At 42.2% G+C, this 20,141-nt stretch overlaps 1 protein-coding gene across 1 annotated transcript in view; it reads right to left on the bottom strand.

Annotated features, from left to right (window-relative positions):
- The window catches only part of LOC146817941 (potassium/sodium hyperpolarization-activated cyclic nucleotide-gated channel 1-like), a 1,926,818-nt gene that overhangs the window by 517,318 nt on the left and 1,389,359 nt on the right, over positions 1-20,141 (bottom strand). Inside the window, exon 8 of the mRNA XM_085609718.1 lies at positions 6,851-6,997. Within this exon, the coding sequence (XP_085465844.1) occupies positions 6,851-6,997 (147 nt within the window). The remainder of the gene's footprint in view (positions 1-6,850; positions 6,998-20,141) is intronic.

Below are 20,141 nucleotides of genomic sequence, written 5' to 3'. Positions count from 1 at the left end.
ACTTGCCCTGTATCAGTGGAATTGTTGATACAATTGGCACTTATGAACTTCTGTATACATTTTCCCATGAATTGGTTGGTTAATATTTTAACACGAGTCTCATCATGTAATAATGATTCATGAATGGATTTTTAAAAAATTGAACAATTAATTATAATTGTTTTAGAGAAAAACTATGGAGGGGAAAGTCTTACTTCTATGATGTTTGAAACGCTGTACGTAAAAGGTTTTGCACAATGCGCACATGTCATGTGAACAAGGCCGCTGAGGTGGCCGAAATGCCTAAAGGGGGACGGAATAAACTGAAAATAAAGCAACTGCATTTGTGTCTGCCCCATTTGTAACCAAACAACAGCAAACATTGAATACATATATATATGTCTTAATATATATATATATAATATCTTCAGGGGATGTATATGTGGTGATGGTTAGGTATAGAAAATCTACATTTACCTTTTGTTCTTTTAGATTCAATTGTTTGCCTTCTGTATTTATATACCTCAATATTCTACCTTTGGGATGGGAACTTTTAATTGAGCTGCCTCACTGACAACACCATTATGTCTGGTGAAAGTATTGTATTGAGGGTATCTCAGATGGTAGAACCAGCATTGGCTCTGCCATTGAGAAAACTACCTTTCCTAAAACCCTAAATGAGATGGAATAATGCAGAGGACATTCAAATACCCTTTTATTTTTTGAAGACCCCTTTAAAATATACCATGTGTACCTTTCCTTATGTGTATTAACTATCTGCAATTATTAAATAGTATGCAGTGAATTAACTACACTGCTCTAAGAAATGGGAAGAGCCACTCCCCTGGAACTGCTTTCACCACTCCCATACCTTTGACAAAAGAACCATATTTTAAGATATATAGATGAATGTGTACTTACTTTCGGTAATGTTCTTTCTATTGAATAATCTATCTAAACGCAGATTCCTCATCTTGTGAATGTCCCCCCAGCACCAGAGTGGAAATGGAAACACAAAAGTAGTGTTCCTTTGTACTGGTAGGTGGCTGTTTGACTCTGCACATAAAGTTTCTCATATGTGCCAGCCATACACGTTGACATCAATTTCCTTCATGTACTCGTCCACGCCCTCGAATACAAAGCCCATCGCCAAAGACCAAGAGTGCAGATTCCTAAATTGTAGTCTTTCTAGAAGGAACTGACCATACCACAAAAGTGGGAGCAGGACGGTGGTGAAGTATTTGGTTACATTGAGTATCCACCAGTAAGAGCATTACAGAAGTTAAGTAACTTGTTCTTCTGATGGTTGCTTCTCACAGCAGATTTCTCACCTTGTGAATAAATATCAAAGCTGTACTTCCCAATATGATGGGTCGAGGGAATGGCTCAGGTTAAAAAATCTTGTGAAACCCAGTGGGACCTAGCTCTCAAGGCAGTAGTGCTTTATGAACATGTGTACTGACACATAAATTCAATAATTATAGTACAGAGCACATCAAAAATAGTTTACAAAACTGGCACTTTTGTCAGTTAGAATTAATTTCAACAAACAACTCCAAGGAAAAACTGAATGTACAGAATAATACAGTTCAGATATAAGTATAAAGTTATGAAACTATTGTTGACGCGAAGTTGTAGCGTGGATGCAGACAGCCGACACGTGTTTCATCGTGTGGACAACTTTTACAAGGCTCTGGATGAAAATATGCAGCACACTGCTAAACATTATGGATTTTTTCTGGAAAATAGATTATTTTCCTGGTGTCAACCACTTCATACAGATTTTAATACTACCAACAAAAAGAGTGATTTATAAAATTAAATAAAGAAAGGTGCTTGATAGAGACATAACCAACGTCAACCAAGTTATTAAAATGGAAATATATACACCCTACAGAAGAAGAAAGAAGCCATCATAAGAATTAGGTCTAAGAACTCATGCTAGAAAGTTTTAAAGTGATCAAACATATCCCATTGTAGTTTTTTCTAAGGCCAAATATCCAAAGAATTTAAAAGCACCAGGACTGGTAACTTTGAAAGGGATACAGTTTTAAAAGCAAGATGTTTATAGATACCTCTAAAATGAACTGTACAGTCACAGGTATGGTCCATAGTTCCCTAGTTGTATCAAAGAGTTGAGACAGAAGTGGAAAGTGTCCCAACAACGGACGTCATCTGTGACAAAAAAAGGTATTGTATTCATATTAGATTAGTTGTACTGACACCCATGCAGCTGCATGTCAGATATCCAGGACAGGCACTCCGTGCACCAACTTAGTAGTACATACATGCAAGACCCATTAACTTTCTATCTTCAGCAGACTTTTTAACTAGATCCTCCAGCTTTATCTCAGAAAAAGGAAGACACATGAGCCTGGTCTTCTGAGAAGCATCCACCTTCCAGGCTCACATCCGCAGATGCCTCCTTGCTGCTACTGAAGATCCTGAACCCCCAGTCACCGCACATAATGAGTCAAAAAGATATTCAATAAAATCAACTAGTTGCTCCATCATGAACAAAGTAGGAGATATGTTCAGTCCTTGTTCCTTTCGCTAAGCCAACAGCTGAAAGTCCTTGAGGAGAGACTTAACAGAGCGATTGGCATATCTGTTGACTTTAATGGCACAGTTGCATGCAGCATAGTCCATTTTCACTGCACCCTCTAACTTTCTGTTAACTGGATTAGCAGAGGAAGAGTTCTCTGGGTTGCCTTCACTGTAACGGTTGATGGGAATTCCCCAGAAAATCTCTGCAGTGTTCTCTGGGTTGCCTTCAATGAAAAAGTTGATGGGAACTCCTCAGAAAACTCTGCAAAGGATAGCATCTTGCAAAAAATCTGGGAAACTGATGCGAATCGACATCCTTTTATTCTTGTACTAGAATTTCACTGTAATATAGCCAGTGGGGGCACCGTCATCGGAAAGATGACCGTTGACTTGATTCATAAAACTCTAAATCGGTCCTTCATTTTGATGCTGTGTGACCTTCATGAAGGATATGCTTTAACTGAGACCCCCGAGCAGTAGACCTCCATTGAAAGAAAAAGTAGATAGAATAAAAAACAAGTGATTGACTGATGTCGTGCAACAACCACATTCTCAGCATTTGTACAGCTTGTAAACTGACACCGAGCTGAGTGTGGCCTGAAAGCCTGGCGCCTGTCATCTTACTAAAGCTGGCCCATGACGCTGATGAAAGATAAAGAGGGCTGATCTCTGCAGATCAACAAGGTATGACACTATACATTGTGCAAAGCAGAGACAGCTCCTGATCCTCTACATGCCCCTTGGGGTAAGCAGGGGGGTGCATAGGGCAACAAAAATCCATTGTGGAATCATGTACCAGACTTGAACACAAAACTGACTCCATGGCAAAATAAATTACGCTACTCAGAGCAGATTTAATAAAGGTTGCAGAGAGGGCAGAGTGACAGATGTTGCGGGGTAAACTATCACAAATGACATGGCTGAAATGATCATAACTATTATCAAGCTACTTTACACATGTGTTTCAGACAAGTGTGGAGGATGCTGAGCACAAATCGCAGCAAAACAGTCCATGCTGTCCTAGCATTCAAGAATCAGGGGAGGGTCCGACTCCCTCTAATGATTTGGTCTTGTAGCAATGAACACTTGCTGAAGCCCAGGGTTATCTCAAAATTGTGTTATATGGAGAGAGCCGTCAAAGAACTGAAGCCTCCTCCTAAACCCTTTGCTGCCCCTAGAGACATCATCAGCTGCTTCTTGAACTTTAGAGAGACAGACATAATCTTACATTACACAACACTAGGAAGGTCTGGCACTTCAATGTTCCTTGATTACACTTTGTTACCACCAATGTAGATCATTTGAATTAGTGAAATTCAAATTCTAGGAAAATTAGCTGAAGTGCATGCTAGTCTTCAACTCTAAAGTAAGAGTGACTAATGATGGCCAATCAAGTTTCTTGGCATTGGCTAGATGGTTGGATGAAGCCTTGCCACAAAAATAGGAATACTTCTGAGGGAGAACCATTCGTCACTGGGATATCTTCTGGCCAAGTTAAAGAAGAGAGATTACTTGGCGACTGTGCTGATTTGAACAGGAATGGTGACGGTGATTAAAGATGGGGCTATAAGTATGGAACATTGAACTGTTGATTGTGGCATATTGATAGGTCACTAGGGCGAGATACAGTCTATTGTGGGTTAGTCTGGTATCTTGTTTGGGAGGGCCACAAACCTACGTTCTTATTTCATACCCCTCTGTTCTACTTGAACTGTAAATAGACTGGTTGCAGGTGCATTTGAGGAATCTTCTTCTGAGAGGGAGGTGGCCCTTTTGAAGTAGCAGCTTGTTTTATCCTGCTATTGGGTTAATGTTTTGATCTTTGATCTGAGTTTTAGGTTGAGGGAGATTTGATTCCTGACAAACAGTAGTTTGCAGGTTTGTTCATTTTGATTAGTGCTGCAACCACTGTGGTCCTAGTTCCTAAGGTGGAAGGAGGGATTCTCTTTTCTTGTAATCACTGTTTACATGCGTTCTTAGATAGAACAGAAGATACAGAGTTAAGTCAAAATGATGGAAAGAAAGACGAGTAAAGGCAGTGGCACTTATTCTGTATTCGTTATAGTGCTGCCCCAAACCTTACATGACTTTCAGATTTCAATTAATGAACTGGCACTTCAGAGGGTTGAATAATTATACAAAGCATTACAAAGCATTCTTCTTCCTGAAAAGTCAGGAAGCAGGTATATTCCCACCAAGAAACCCATTTAAATTCTTTATAAAGCAATAAAATAGCTCAAAAATAGAAGGGAGACTGGTACTACTCATTTTAAATGGTTAGCAGTAAGCATAGAAGCTGGGAAATAAATAGCTTTCTAAGATGGGCCCAGCTTCTAAGCACACAAAGCAACTCTTGGAAGCCTTGGATAGAATGGATCCTAGAGACATATGAAGTGAAGAACACTTGGTGAAATGATCTATTCTTTTTACACCCCACCCCATTGGTCCTCTAGCAGAATAGACTCGTCAGATAAATAGATGGCTAAATTAGCTTTGAAATAATAGGAACCTTTCTGGTCCCTTTTCTCACTGTCTACGATGTGTATGACAAGAGTACAAGGCACAACATCCAACATCAGACTGGAAGCCCTGCAAAACTTTGATTTCTACAGAGATATGCGAGAATTTCTAAGTAATTATTGAGGTACTGCCACTTTAGAGGCTAAAAAAGGATGCTGGCTCCCCAGTTTAAGTTGGAAGGTATTACCTGTTATGGTGCCTACATAAAGGAAAAACCCAGAAGAATTCAGATCATAGAGGCCACTATCAATTATGTGATTGGACATCTAAATCCTTATTAAATATGCTGAGTGTGCTAGTTATGTGAAGACTGCTTTTCCCTTAATAAATCGAGTTGTTTCCTTAACACTATTTTAAACCTTTACTGTGTGGCCTCCCAGCCTGAAGACGGGAAATAATACAAACATGTGAATCTATGAAAGATTCAATTCTGGAGAGAAATCAACTTCCCCCGATTATTGATGTGATTGCTCGATAAACAATCAAAGCAAATAGAGACTCAGGCCTGCCAAAGAAAACATTGGCAAACCAAAGGGCTCAATCCGATGGCGGAAAAATAGCCACTGCCGGGCCGGCGGTGGCGATCGTTCCACCATCGGCCTGAGATTTACCCCCCACCACATTATGATGACGGTGGGTATCACAGTGGACAGAAAGTCCGTCCGACGCTTTTCCGCTGGTAGCAATCATCACGATTGCCTGGTGGAGCGGTCAGCATACTCACAATGGCGGGGGAGCCTAGCAGGCTCCGCCGGCACAATTATGATGCCTGCGAAAGCCAGCCTTTCCATGGCAGTTGAACTGCCATTGAAAGTCTGGCAGAGAATGCCTTCAGGGGCCTATTGCGGGCCCCCCTTCTGTTGGGGAGCGGTATGGGTGCACTGCCTACATTTTACTGCACCAAGTGGCAGGCACAGTGTAGTGCCTGCCACGTAGGGCAGTGAAATGCACAACATGCTCTTTTTAACATTGCGGTGGTGCTGCTGTCAGCAGCCACCACCGCAATGTTAAAGGTGCGGAATCAGTCCCATCATAATTGTATATGCGGGACAGCCGCATGGCGGTCGGACCTAATCACTGCTATGGTGGCGGGCTGACCAAGTCCGCCCGCCATCATAATGAGCCCCCATGTTCTCAAAATATGCAAATTGAAGAAAAAAAATCCCATTTACAGGTATTTGTTGCCTAACAAGAAATTTAAAAAATATTGATAGCTTGGAGTAAATAACTTCTAGAAAAACCAACCATAAGGCGAATTCGCTAATAGAGAATATGGATGATACATCCTCATTATAACAAAGCATCCACAGGATTTCCTTTGGATACATTGTAAACGTATACATACTCAGCAAAACCACTGATAATCAAATGTGTATGAAAGGGTGAGGGGAAGAGTTTTACATAATAATCAAACCTATCTAAAAATGCAAAGGTTTGGTGGAAACCTCAACAAACACAATTTACACCTTTCTCCCAGACCCCCTTATCTTACAATGGATCAGCTGCAGAGCCCTGCTTCAGATGTGACACAGGGTTAAGGGAGTTTATATTTGTTTGCTATCTGTCTAAGCTTAAAGGGCAGCTAAGTCGCAGTTTAGAATTAGTTAGCTTTACAATAAATACTTACCCACAACAGCATTTAAAGTTAGCTATTAGAGAGCTACAATACTTAAATTGCAAGAGAAATAATATTAAATTCCTCCAGGTGAAAACTGTGATCTAATATCTAACTGTCTTTAATAACAGGTAGAACATTAAAAGCAAAAATGAATATTGCGATCCGAAACATACAGTTTTCACTAACCTTCCTCAACGATTCTGACATATCCTGGAGTATTTCTTCTTCGTCAAACCACTTTCCTTGAAATCTTATGTAAAGATGACCTAAAATTCGACCCTGTAAATCTTTTGGTACACGTCGATTAGCCAAATATAATTCACATTGTTCATACTGAAAAATAATGCATAAGCAAGTATTAATCGTTAAATGCACATTCAAAATCAAAAAGTACAATCTATATACAATCCTGCTCATTTTTAGTATGTTTAGTCTACTTTTTTATTATGGGGTCAGAAGAGTGAATTCAGGGAACGTCATAGCAGGACCTTTACTTTGTGATGCTTTGATCCTGCAGTATCCCTGAAGATTCACTCTTATCCATGTACTGGCAAAATATAACAAGCATTGGCATAGCCAATAGGTCTCGCCTTTGGGAACTTATAAGTGTTTAGCCAGAGATATTGACTTTGCCTATGTCTTTAAGCTGTGCTGTACAGAAGTCTGCAGCATGCTGAAAAGTTAAAATAATGAAGTGTCAGAAGCATTTTTGTTACCTTAGATATGACCCAAAAAGCATTATGTACAACTGAACAACCATATTAAAAAAGTATTAAAAATTATGTCTTGAGTTTTTTTTGTCCTTTCAATGCTGGCAACTTGTATCTGCTTGCACCAATAGTTGCTTGTTGTGTTTTTTTTGTTATGGGGGGCATAAATAGCGGGAGGGTGAAAGTCAGTCAGTCAGTTAGTCAGTTCGTGAGAGTGAGTGAGAGATTCAGTCAGTGATAGAGTTAGTCAGTGAGAGAGTGAGTCAGTCAGTGAGAGTGAGAGAGTCAGTCAGTCAGTGAGAGAGTGAGAGTCAGTCAGTGAGAGAGTGAGAGAGCCAGTCAGTCAGTGAGAGTGAGAGTCAGTCAGTCAGTGGGAGTGTGAGAGTCAGTCAGTGAGAGTGAGTCAGTCAGTGAGAGTGAAAGTCATTGAGAGAGAGTCAGTGAGAGTCTGTCTGTGGTAAATATTTTGTTACCGGTACTATTTTTTTTATGCGGTAAAGTCTATCAAGAATAACTCAGTAAATATAAGAGGCAGAATCCGTGGTATTAGAGGTTTAAAAATGCTTTATTCCTATAAAAAGGAAGACAATTCGAATTGTGGGCCTTCTATTCCATCACCACGAAAGTTCAGGAAGGAAGGGAACATATATTATTGACAGGTAGGCAGTTTTATAGAAAATACATTACAGTGAAACAGATGCAAGAGGCGTAACAGCTGATAAAAGGTGCATACGTAGCTTATAGAGGGCGTAATTCAAGAAACGTCATTAAACATGAAGTCACAGGTGGGTGGATCCATAAAAGAATCCTGCAATGTCAGCAGAAATGTTTGGCAAAGATGCGCACGCAGCCGCATGACGTGTGATTGACGTGCAACTAGAGGGTGAAGGGGACTTGACATTTAGCTCTACATGTGGAGACAGAAGTCTGGGGTTATGTCAACCTAATTCCAAATCATATCTAATATCCTATGTTTAAAGAACTGTGTTATCCAAAAGGAAAGGTCTCTTAGGATAGAATCTTATTCTATACTGACTATACTGACTGTTAGTGCGTGTACAAGCGTCTAAGTGTCTACACTAGATGCGAGGGGGTAGGAATATTCCATGGTAACGGGGCTATGAATTACTTGCATGAGGACAGCGAGGCCTGGCCCTTTGCACGGTAGCTGGAGGAATGTTTACCTAAACTACTAGACAGGAATGCATCGGATGAGGAGCGAAGGAGATAATCTCGAAGGTGAAATACAGTTTTTGGCAGGCGACAGGCTGGATCAGGCACCGTTAGCCGCGCAAAGAGTAAGACAAAGTTCATGGTCACAGATGCAGGCTCAGACTGGAGCTTTCAGAGGCAGAAGGCAGGAAAAGGCTTGATGACAGAATTCGGGCCTACTCGCCTGAATCTGTGAAATGTGGAAAGTGAACCACATAAAGTCGGTGGCCTTTCATACTTAGGAATGGAATATCTGACCCATTCATGGCGGATCTGAAAGAGGACATGTTGACGGTGGACGCACATGTATTTGCGTCTTCAGAACTGGAGCAGGAGGGAACATACATGTACTTATAGCATGCACATGGAGCCGTTGGGGTCTACGATAGGGGACATAACTGATCACAAAATTCATATTTCCTCATGTCAGTGAGAGAGAGAGTCAGTGAGAGTCTGTCAGTGAAAGAGAGTGAGTGTCTGTCAGTGAGAGAGAGTGAGTCAGTGAGAGTGAGTCAGTGAGAGTGAGTCAGTGAGAGTCTGTCAGTGAGAATGAGTCAGTGAGAGTCTGTCAGTGAGAATGAGTCAGTGAGAGTGAGTCTGTCAGCGAGAGTCTGTGAGAGTCTGTCAGTGAGAGTCTGTGAGAGTCTGACAATGAGAGTCTGACAGTGAGAATGAGTCAGTTAGGGGCTGTCAGTGAGTCAGTCAGTCAGTTTGTGAGAGAGAGTGGGAGAGTGTAAGTGAGAGAGTCTGTCAGTGAGAGTCTGTCAGTGAGAGTCTGTCAGTGAGTGTCTGTCTGTCTGTCAGTGAGAGTCTGTCTGTCAGTGAGAGTCTGTCAGTGAGAGTCTCAGTGAGAGTCCAAGTGAGAGTCTCAGTGAGAGTCAGTCAGTGAGAGTGAGTCTGTCAGTTAGTGAGAGTGAGTCTGTCAGTCAGTGAGAGTGAGTCTGTCAGTCAGTCAGTGAGAGAGAGTGGGAGAGTCTGTCAGTGAGAGTCTGTCTGTCAGTGAGAGTGAGTCTGTCAGTCAGTGAGAGTGAGTGAGTCTGTCAGTGAGAGAGTGAGTCTGTCAGTGAGAGTGAGTCTGTCAGTGAGAGAGTGAGTCTGTCAGTCAGTGAGAGTGAGTGAGTCAGTCAGTGAGAGTGAATCAGTCAGTGAGAGTGAGTCAGTGAGAGTGAATGAGTCAGTGTGAGTGAGAGAGTCAGTGTGTACCCCTCCGCGAGAACGACCAACAAAAGACACAAGCACACATCACACCTCCTGCGTCATTTTAAAACGGCCCTCTGATATTAGACGTCACAAAGCAGCCAAGTTTCTCAAGTCCTTGTGTGATCTGCTGCTTCAGTCCAGTTTTTTTTTAATTTATTTTTTTATTTTGAGACTTATAGTCCAGTTTTGTAATTGAATTGAGACTTATAGTCCAGTTTTGTAATTGAATAAACACAAGTACAAGTCCCAGAATTCAATGTAAAAAAAACTGGAATGGAGCAGAGCATGGATCTCGGAGACTTGACAGGACTGACGTGAGGTCTCCTTCTCTAGCGCCTTGTTTTGTTTATTGTATAAAGTGCTAGCACCCGGCCAATTTAGGCTCTTTACAAATAAAAGAGAATCGTTACTGACGTCAAACACCTGTACAAGAAACAGGTATGAGCGTTAACACCTGCGACAGGTATTCCTCTGGTTTGTAGCCTCTGTAGCTTTTAGTTCTTGCTGACACCACTTTAAGGTGCTAGTTTTCTCTTGAGAGAGACTCCAAATACTTTACAACAGCACCGTTTGAAAATGAGGGGACTGGATTGAAACCTCAGAAGAGTGCTCGTAGTATATGGGCTGCGAAGGGAAGCTTTTTGGGACCCTTTGAAAAATCTATGGAAAACTCATTCATTTGTGATGGTTAGAACGTTTACTGCTCTCTTGTAACACTTTATGTTCAAGTATTCTGATTTAACTATGTATATAATATATGTCTTCTGCGTTCAATGTCCTCGTGCATAGAAAAGCTCTGCAAACAATTCATCCGAAGCAGGATGCGGTGCCAGCGGTTCCAACCAGGCCTTGCCGGCTCCTGGCAGATGACGTGGTCTCTGCAAAGCTCACACGATCTGCTGACTTCAGATTAAATGACTAGAATAGGAATTCACACCACCACGACACTTAAACACGTCATGTGTGCCCGTGCAAGAGCTGTGGTACTGGAGAGCTGAGCTGGGGGCTCGGTAGCGCTGAGGAGGGAGGCGGGGCTAGTGAGTTTGGTTTTTCATATCTGTGGGGAAGTACGATGCATTTCTGAGGAAAGGAAGGTGCGATTAACTGCCGTGCAGATGGCATTCAGCAGGCAAGTCGGTCAGGAATGTGCCTCGCGCTACAGCTTGCTCGACCTCTCCACTTCCCGCATGCTGCCTGGATCACTCCGGGCGGGGAGTGCGAGAAACGCCAACACAGTCTGTTAAAGCTGACCTTCATTGGTGACCAGCCTCCAGACACTAGGCTGCGGGCGCACACATAATATCCCGGAGCTTCTTAATGAATGCGTAGCTCCAAGAAAACTATGTTACTTGCTGCAACGCTCCTCCGTGGAAAGCACTGTCAAAGCAGCAAATGCGGATCGAACACCTGACCGCCTGGTAAATATGAATCGGTGGTTAGGTATTCACGGCCGCACATTGGGGCAAAGGGCAGAGTACACAAATAGAGAGACATCAACAAGTGAGAGGGACTCCGAGTTGGGGACTGCAATAGTGAAACAGTACTCGTGCCTGCAGTGGGGGGGTGCGGCCATAAGCACACACAGCGTTTCCCTTGCGGAAGCGAGCAGGGGAACCATATGTTTGCAAGTTAATTACATACATATGATGTCAAAGCTCGCTCCCGCAAGGGAATTTCCAAACGTGCACGCGTTGCCATTGAAAGCAATGCAACGCGTGCACGTTTTTAGGGTTAAAACTGAATAAATTCCAAAAGGTCTCCTCTTATGCAGCGCATGCGCGCTGCGTAGGCGAGACCTAAAAAGGCCATTGACTCAACAGTGATGGTAAGGGAAAATGGGCACTGTGAACAGCACTGGTATGATCAGTTGTTAGCCTTTTTCATCATTTTTTGCAGTCACAGGGCAATCAAGTAGTACAGAAGGTGAGAGGTTTTAGAATTCCTACTTCACCCAGGACAAAGCATTCCAAGACTTTTTGACTCTTGGGTAAATGTAAACGAGCAGGTGAGGCCAGAAATATGCCTGATACTGCTCCTAGATAGTGAATGGAATGCAGAAGGCGTGAGTATGGTGTCTTGTTACCGACACATGTTAGAATCACATCTTCCTAAGTCCCAGAAGGAAACTAACTTTTCGGAGAAGAGAAAAACTGGCATTCGTCTCTCACCCCTTCCTACCCCTTTCTACTGAGTTATGCTTGGTGGGTAGAGGTGTTAGTAGTTGGACAAATCCAGTATGGAAATCTCTTTGTCTGTGGATGATATTATAGAGCCATGACATAATCACCGAAATCAATGTACATACACAAGTAGTATGTATATTATACTGAATGACAAATTATTTTATACTATTCCGTTTCATACAAGAATGATTGCTAAGATTATAAACAACTCAGTGAATCACATATACACAAATGAGCAATATTTAGCTATGCCGAAATCAAACTTTATCACATATCCCATCAGTCTATCACTGCCCTAGTTATCAACAGCTGATAACAGCTGTATCATATTAGTTGATATATATGCCAAGTCGTGTAATACCCCCTGCAGATCTTGTCATGCCAGCAGTCCTTGAGATACACTTTGTAATTCAGCATCCTTCAAGCAAGCAGTCTAAGAAGGCCTACCAGAAAGAGATATAACTTATATAGAGTTCTTAAACACTGCTCTATGGAACAGGGAAGGCCAGCCTGCACTCAGCTCCTGTTTTGCTACACAAAACAGTGAACAATATTTCTCTTCAGATTTTAAGAAGTGCACAGAAACCCAATTCAATGGTATCTCCTCTCCTTTCTTTATGAGGGAGCTCGCAAAATCATATAGCCACATTTCAGCTTCTGTACCTATTAAAGAGTTTCAGAGAATGGAAATTTCCATTTCCAGACAGTTAACATACATGACTAATGAGCATATATACAAATTAAACAGCTTCTGTTACAAAATAAGCAGGCCTGTTAACTGTATCTTATGATTCAATCACGCACTCCAATGCAAGCAATGCATTATCAGAGACAATTTTAACATACAGTAAATATATATCATGCCACACTTGTTTTACCAGTGTTTTGTGAACATGTCCTGTTTGGAAATCTTGCCCCCATCTTATATGCACATTAGTACCTAATTATATATTTTTTACTTAATAATGTATATGCTGTGAAGAGTAATTTTTAAGTGCCTAAAAATCTTGAATGAAATGTCCTTTGTGCTAGTGTAATCTCATGTCATTTCTGGCATTTCTATTATACCAACTCCCATAAATTAAAATTTCTAAAGGTAAAAACATTATTGCAGGAACAATGCTAACGCTTTCCGGAGCACAAACAGCTGTTGCTTTTAATGATCAGCACAATAATCAAATCAAAATTATCTTGAGTAGATTTTTTTACTCAAGAGGACTATTAAGGTAACTATTTTAGTAAAAAACACATCTTTTTATGTATTTATTATTTATTTTACAGAGGGAAGTTCCATGTAGAATGAGGTTGTACATACAGAAATACCTTTCTCTTCCTGTCCTGAAGACTTCTTCCTGTTCTTTGTTGAGCCCTTGGCCATTTTAGTTTAGACTTCTGGAGGAAAAGCATCACATATTCTTTGCCTTCAAGACGTGGGTCCTGTGCTCACTGTGCCATTGGGACCAAGTTATGAATGTAAAACGTACTAGTTGTAAAAGTACAGTGCAAGTGTAAAGTAACACCAAAAGTGTAACTTTACCTTTGTTAATTAGGCATTGATGGGGGTTACTTGCTAAATCTATGCAGCAAGTAGTAACCATCTCCTGATTCCTAAATCAAAGTTTTTGTAAGTTTAGTTTTAATTTTTAAAATAAATTAAATACTAGCTCCCCAGATTCCTTGCTAGTTGGTGCTTGTTTACCTTATTTTATCATGGTGAACTCAGTCTTAGATTACCCGCTACCTCTGTTTTTTCTTGCAGTTTGGTTGCCTGTGATGGATAATCCTTCTGAAAAATCCTAAAGATGGAGTTCACCTGACAAGCATCATTGGGAAAAAGTGGGACCTCATTTTGTGATGTCTTTCCTGTTAGCGATTGCCAACTTCCACCAGCATTAGGAAGGCCCTTTGGGAATCTCTGCAATAAGGTTTGGGAAGACTGAAAAAGGTAGCAGACATTGCTTAATCTATTCAGGTAAGAAGTTAAAAATGTAGTAGTGAAGTTCTTCTCGGGAAGGAGCGATTGTGAATTGTGTGTATGTTGTTGACAGACCCCATTAGTGTTCAATAATTACTGAGGGTAGGACGAAGGCAGTTACTAGTATACGAATATCACTGATAGGTGGCAGGGTCCTGCAAAACCTCATTAAGTAATCAAAATAAACATATAGTCAGTTTTCTGTTCCCGCTCTCATAGCAGGGTATACTTGACTGCAGGAAGTGGTAAGTATCCTACTAAAGACTAAATACATGGCAAGAGGCTTCAGGTAGGGAAAGTCTAGGGGACAAATTGGATGTACAGTATATTGTGTAACAACAATTTCAAAGGGACAGCTTCTCATCTCGCTCTCATCACTAAACCACAATGCTACACTAACTAGCAATGCAAAGGCAGATACTAAATATAAATAAAGGCCCATTTATTTTACATAAACAAAAGCTACCCTCTCCACCCACAACAGGCCCATCACCCTCCAAAAGCAAAACCACAAAAATCTCATCATCCCCAACTCCTCCTCCCATTCTCTCCACCCACAACAGGCCCACCACCTTCCTCAAGCAAAACCCCCAAAATGCCTCATTCCCAAATTCCGCTTACCTCCCGTAACAATCCCTTCCACCAAAATAAAAAAGACAGTTAAATAAAACAAGTACCTGAGGGCATCAAGGTCTTGAATCACCCTGGCCACCCCTCGGGCTGGGTTCCGCTAGCCGCGCCTGATGTATGCCAGCTCCTTAACAATGTGTCAGAGGAGACAGTGATTCACTGATGACTGGGAGGGAGGGCTCCTGATGTTCCGGGTGGATTCTGTCCTACACTACCAGCTGCAGGCAGCAGTAGTGGTATTGCCAGGCTGGAGGCAAGCCTGGCTGATGGCACAAACTAGTAGAGGCCCTGGCCTCCTCCTCCTCTAAGGCCACCCGTTGGAGTACTCAGCAGCTATGGCCACAGCTAGACAGCTATCTCCTGCTGGGTTTGATGACCTCCAGCAGAAGGAGTAGCAATATAAAGATAGAAAAAGTAACACAAATTCTAATGCTCAGTGCAAGCACTTGTTTACACAGTAGCAGAACATTGCTGGTCCTAGGGAGATTGGAATTTTTGATGTGCTCAATCACAGGGCCAGGTTTTTCCAGCACATGCAACTCATAATGCAATAGCACTGAATGCAATGAATGAATCCAGCCCATCCATATAATTGAAAAGTGATTTTATTTTCAATATTTCATAGGGTGAAGCTGACACATTGGGGGTCATTCAGATGTTGGTCGGACCAGCGTCCCACCGATATTGTTGCGGAAAGTGGACCACTGACAAGGAGCCAGCGGTCCCACTGCCAGTATTTCAATGCAAAGTGTATATTTTCTATTGCAGCTTGTGCTGGGGGCTGCAGCAGAAGCCGCAATAGAAAACATACACTTTTAAAACATCCCTGCACCAGGTGGCAGGCACCTTGCAGTGCCCTCCAGACCCCGTAGCAGAGGATCAGAGGGGAAGGGGCCCTGCTATGGACCCCCGACATCACTTTTCACCTGCCTTTTCATGGCGGGCATGCCCCCATGAAATGGCAGGCGGAGAGAGGCATTGTAATCCCTACAGTGGTGACTGAGCAGGCACTGCCCCTATTGTAGAATTACTATCCATCCGATTGTCCAACGGGCTCCTTGAGCCCATCCGAAACCATCCGAAACCAATCGGCAGTCCCGCTGCCTGCTGCCTCCAACCACATGCATTGTAATGTGGCGGTTGGACCGCAGCAGCAGATGTCGGTCGAACCACAACCGACAAGCCATCAGGTGCGGCCTGACCGACATCGAAATGACCCCCTTTGTGTGTGTTAATAAATAAATTAGTAAGGATTATGTATGATGTACAATTACATTGAGTATATGTGCAACATTAATGGAGCCATGCTGACGCGTCTGCTACACTGCAGCATGTTTTTGGGGCAGCTGTAATGACATGCTATTAATGTATTGTCATTAATTCCAATGCTCTTCTCCTACTCCCTCTTCAGTTCTACCCTGAATCGAAATTTAGGGACTATATAGTCTGGCACATGGGATACTCCAGCACACGTGTGTTGGATTACGAATATCCTGTCTGCCATATTAAAGTAGACAGTGCATAGAATATAAATGATGCACAGTAGAACTGTCATGACCCTTACCTCCTTGTGTTCCCCCTCCTCCTCTACCTGGTGTGTGGGGGCTTGAGGAATTAAGCACACATTTCAATACCTCCCTAGTTGTTCATGAGACTCATTGACCCCTGGTCTTGACAACGTTCTTGGCATGGTAATTATCCATGGAGGCCCTAGGTCACCAAATTATGAAACACAAAAGTACAAACAGTAACATCCCCCAGGGCCTTCAGGCTGACTCATTCTGAGTATGGTGATATCTGGGCTGACTCATAGGCACATGACTATGGGGACATTTGTGCTGACTCATAAGCACATGACAATGGGGATATTTGGACTGACTCATAGGCATATTACTATGGGGATATTTGGGCTGACTTATAGGCACATGTCGGTGGGGATATTTGAGCTGACTCATCAAGATTTGGGAACAGCATTTATACTGCACTCAAACCACAAGGCAGTGCTTGGCTTATCCACTGATTAAAGAAGACGGATTCTCTTCAGCGATCCCACTCAACTAAAGTTCTCGATGACTCGGCTGAGTTTCTTCTGTATTGTGGCTCTCCTGTGAGTCTCTGACACTGTGGACATATTTTCCCTTGAAAATCCAGCGATGCAGTAAACTCCATCCCTGCAACGTCGCACAGCACTCCTGTTAATCTACTATACTGCGGGCATCTTTTCCACTGCAAATCCAGCGACGCAGCAAATCTATGCCTGCAATGCGAAACCTAAAAGGAGAGAAGATGGTTAAGTGCCATCCTTAAGATTAGTGCACTAACCAAAAGTGTATCAACCAAAGACTTGCTTTTATGATGCTGAAAATCAGAAAACAGGATAACTCTTGAACATTGAGACATTGTTGGGTATTTACTGTGAGGCCATAAGTACACTCTTCAAGTTTTAAGAAAAACAAGTGTACCCCAATATGTGAACCTGGGGTGAAATATGCGGTAAAAAAGCAATGGTTCGGGTGTGGCCAAAAGGACCAATAATAAAGTGATCCTAAGGAGAGCACTTATGGTTAGATAGTTGAAGATTAATTATTTTAAAGGAGCAAAAAAATGAATAATGTACATAGCGACATAAGTCAGTTCATGTGAAACATTTATTTCCACAACAATAGAATTCAGGTGCTCACACAATAAGTGAAAGAGGCGTGACATGCAGAGTGATGGTGAAGTTTAAAATAACGGCATCGCATTGACAACAATAGTGTAAAACTCCTCAAGCAACTTTATAGAATAGGAAGAGTTTTGTTGTAAAGGGTCAACGGCGTTTCGATCTCAACTGTTCGAGATCATCATCAGGACATATAACGGATGAGCAAGCTGAGCTGAGCGCAAGGAAGAGCAATTGAGGGCTTCAGAAAACAGCTGAGGGTAGACGAGTTCACCCAGATTAATTCGCTGAAGGTACTATTGTTGTCAATGCGATGCCGTTATTTTAAACTTCACCATGTTGTGGAAATAAATGTTTCACATGAACTGACTTATGTCTCTATGTACATTATTAATTTTTTTGCTCCTTGAAAATAATTAATCTTCAACTCTCTAACCATAAGTGCTCTCCTTAGGATCACTTTATTATTGGACCTTTTGGCCACACCCGAACCATTGTTTTTTTACTGGGGAAAAATGGAGGTGGCACCAGGTATGAAGTCACTCCCTGAACCGTGGGTGCGGAATCTCTTTTCGAGAGGCGTCAATTGTAACGCTGCCAGCATATATACATCTTTGACGTTTATCTTCTTGGATATCTACAGAGAAAGTTCACACAAAACGCTTTTTTCTGAATAAATCCTGCCCTGATGAAGTTCCTTTAAAGGGAACGAAACGCGTTGGCTGTTGTTTTTACATGTCATATGAAGAAGAATAAAATACTACAGTGAACTTATTCGTTCTCACGTGATTGTGACTTCATACCTGGTGCCACCTCCATTTTTCCCCATTTGTCGTCTCTGGTTCTCCAGTGGGATCCAAACACAGCAGGTCTCGGAGTTGTTTGGCACAGGATCTATACAAATATGGGACTTTGATGCTGATGTGCGCATTATCAGTCGGCTGTGTAATCTTTGGTTTTTCTAACATTGTTTTTTTACCGCATAAGTACACTCTTCGGCACCTTGTGCCTAGTGTTGAACAAACAAGGTATAACTTAGTGTGTGATGTGAAAACATGACAACTGATGGGAGTGCTGCAACCCTAAGGGTAACAGTTGATTATTGAAACTATGCAGCAATAGTTTAATTATAGTGTAAGTGACATTTAGAACACATGTCAAAGGAGGGAGAGAATATTTCATGGCTACTCATTTTTTGAATAACCTCTCCAATTGCATTTGCATTACAGCTTAATGTATACTACATTACGCACATATCACAACAACTATCTCTAGGACTGATAAGAGACGTACGTACTACTCCAATAAGATGGTGCCTTAGTCTGATGGCAAACAAGTCTCTCTGTTTGTTATTTTGTCCCAACCCTTATTCCCTTCTGGGGTGGCAGTTGATTAACAATTACAATTCCCAAATCAGACACCACGCTAAGAGAGATGGGAGGTCCAGCATAGTCTCTGTGAACATGAGCCAGGTGAGTAGCAAGGCAAGTACAGTGGACTGGGTATCTTACTCATCATATTTGTTACAGATTATCCTATCTGCCAAATTCTAAATCAGGCCCTTAGTCCGACATTACACCCTCCACCACAAATTATTTTCAACATATATCTTCACTTTGCAGAGAGGAAAGTTAGTCTGTGGGAAGACAAGCTATACATTGGACTAGGTAGACGTTCAGCTATGGAATAGTTGGGTGTCACTGTTCATGTACTACGCTTTTGTTTAGACACATTGGTTAAACAGAAGGCAAAAATTGGAACCATAAATCCCTAACCATCACTTGTTGGGTCAAAATACCAAAAGGCACTGGCATTTGGCTCAACCACTCTATTAGCCAGCAATTTCAGCTACTATTGCCATGGCTTTGGCAATTGTATTCTCTCTCCTTCATAGCACATAATCCTTTAAACCCTCCAGTGCTGTTGTCACACACTAGGACAGATCAACTATGAGGATATTGGCATTGAGACAAGGTACAGTGCCTACATGCTTGCGGTCAAGAGCTGGATCGACGTCAAAGAGAAGGGGACGTTGAAGGATACCATGACGTTGAGACATAAGAGAAAATCAGTGTTGCAAAGTCTGTCGACATCAAGACATTTCAGAACTGTCAGAAAGAGTCAGAAAATCAAGATGTTTTCCATCCACCTTCGACTCTGAAGACTCCAGGGCATATATTCCGTCATTGTCCATCTTACTTCCGGACTCTCCTCTGCCTTCTCCAGCTCTGCCGCCTTCTCTAGCAACTCTTCCACCTACTTTGCCAGCACCTCTTCCACAACCATAGATACCTGTGGAAGCACCTCTGTTGCTGAGGCCTCTTGCTTCTCCTCGAATGTCAGGATCTTCTCGTTCCAGAACTCATCATCGCTCAAGAGCACAAGCGCATTCGAGACATCGCCATCAGTCTGAACAGTCCTCTTCACAATGATTTTCTCGTTACACGTATCACTACCATCATGAGTCCAGGTCCAAGTCTAGAACACAATCAAGACACCAGATGTCCCTATTCTACTTCCTCCTCCAGCACTGGGAGATATTCGCCAATACTGGCTGATTCCCCAGAGCAAAGGGTCTCTCCAGTGGATGGTATTAGCACCTTTCAAGAGGTGCTTGTGCAGGGGCATCGAAGATAAACTTTACAATGTCTGCCCCAGCTAGATCAACATCAGTAATCTTCGAGATGCTTCACCAACGGACGGCGTCCAGACTCCTCCTACCTCATATCCCGGCTTTACTGGAACCAGCCATGGAGCTGTTCCTTACACTGTTTGCAGCCAAATCAGCTCTGTTGAGGTCCCAGAAAATATAGAGATCTCAATAGCAGGACCCATTGTTCCTTCTTTCAAATCCTCTCCCTGAGTCAGGGGTCATCACAGCTTGAAAAAAAGTACACTCTACTAC

Source organism: Triturus cristatus, chromosome 6 (assembly GCF_964204655.1).
Source record: "Triturus cristatus chromosome 6, aTriCri1.1, whole genome shotgun sequence".
In the NCBI taxonomy this organism is placed as follows: domain Eukaryota; kingdom Metazoa; phylum Chordata; class Amphibia; order Caudata; family Salamandridae; genus Triturus; species Triturus cristatus.
This window is presented reverse-complemented; position numbering and strand designations above follow the sequence as displayed.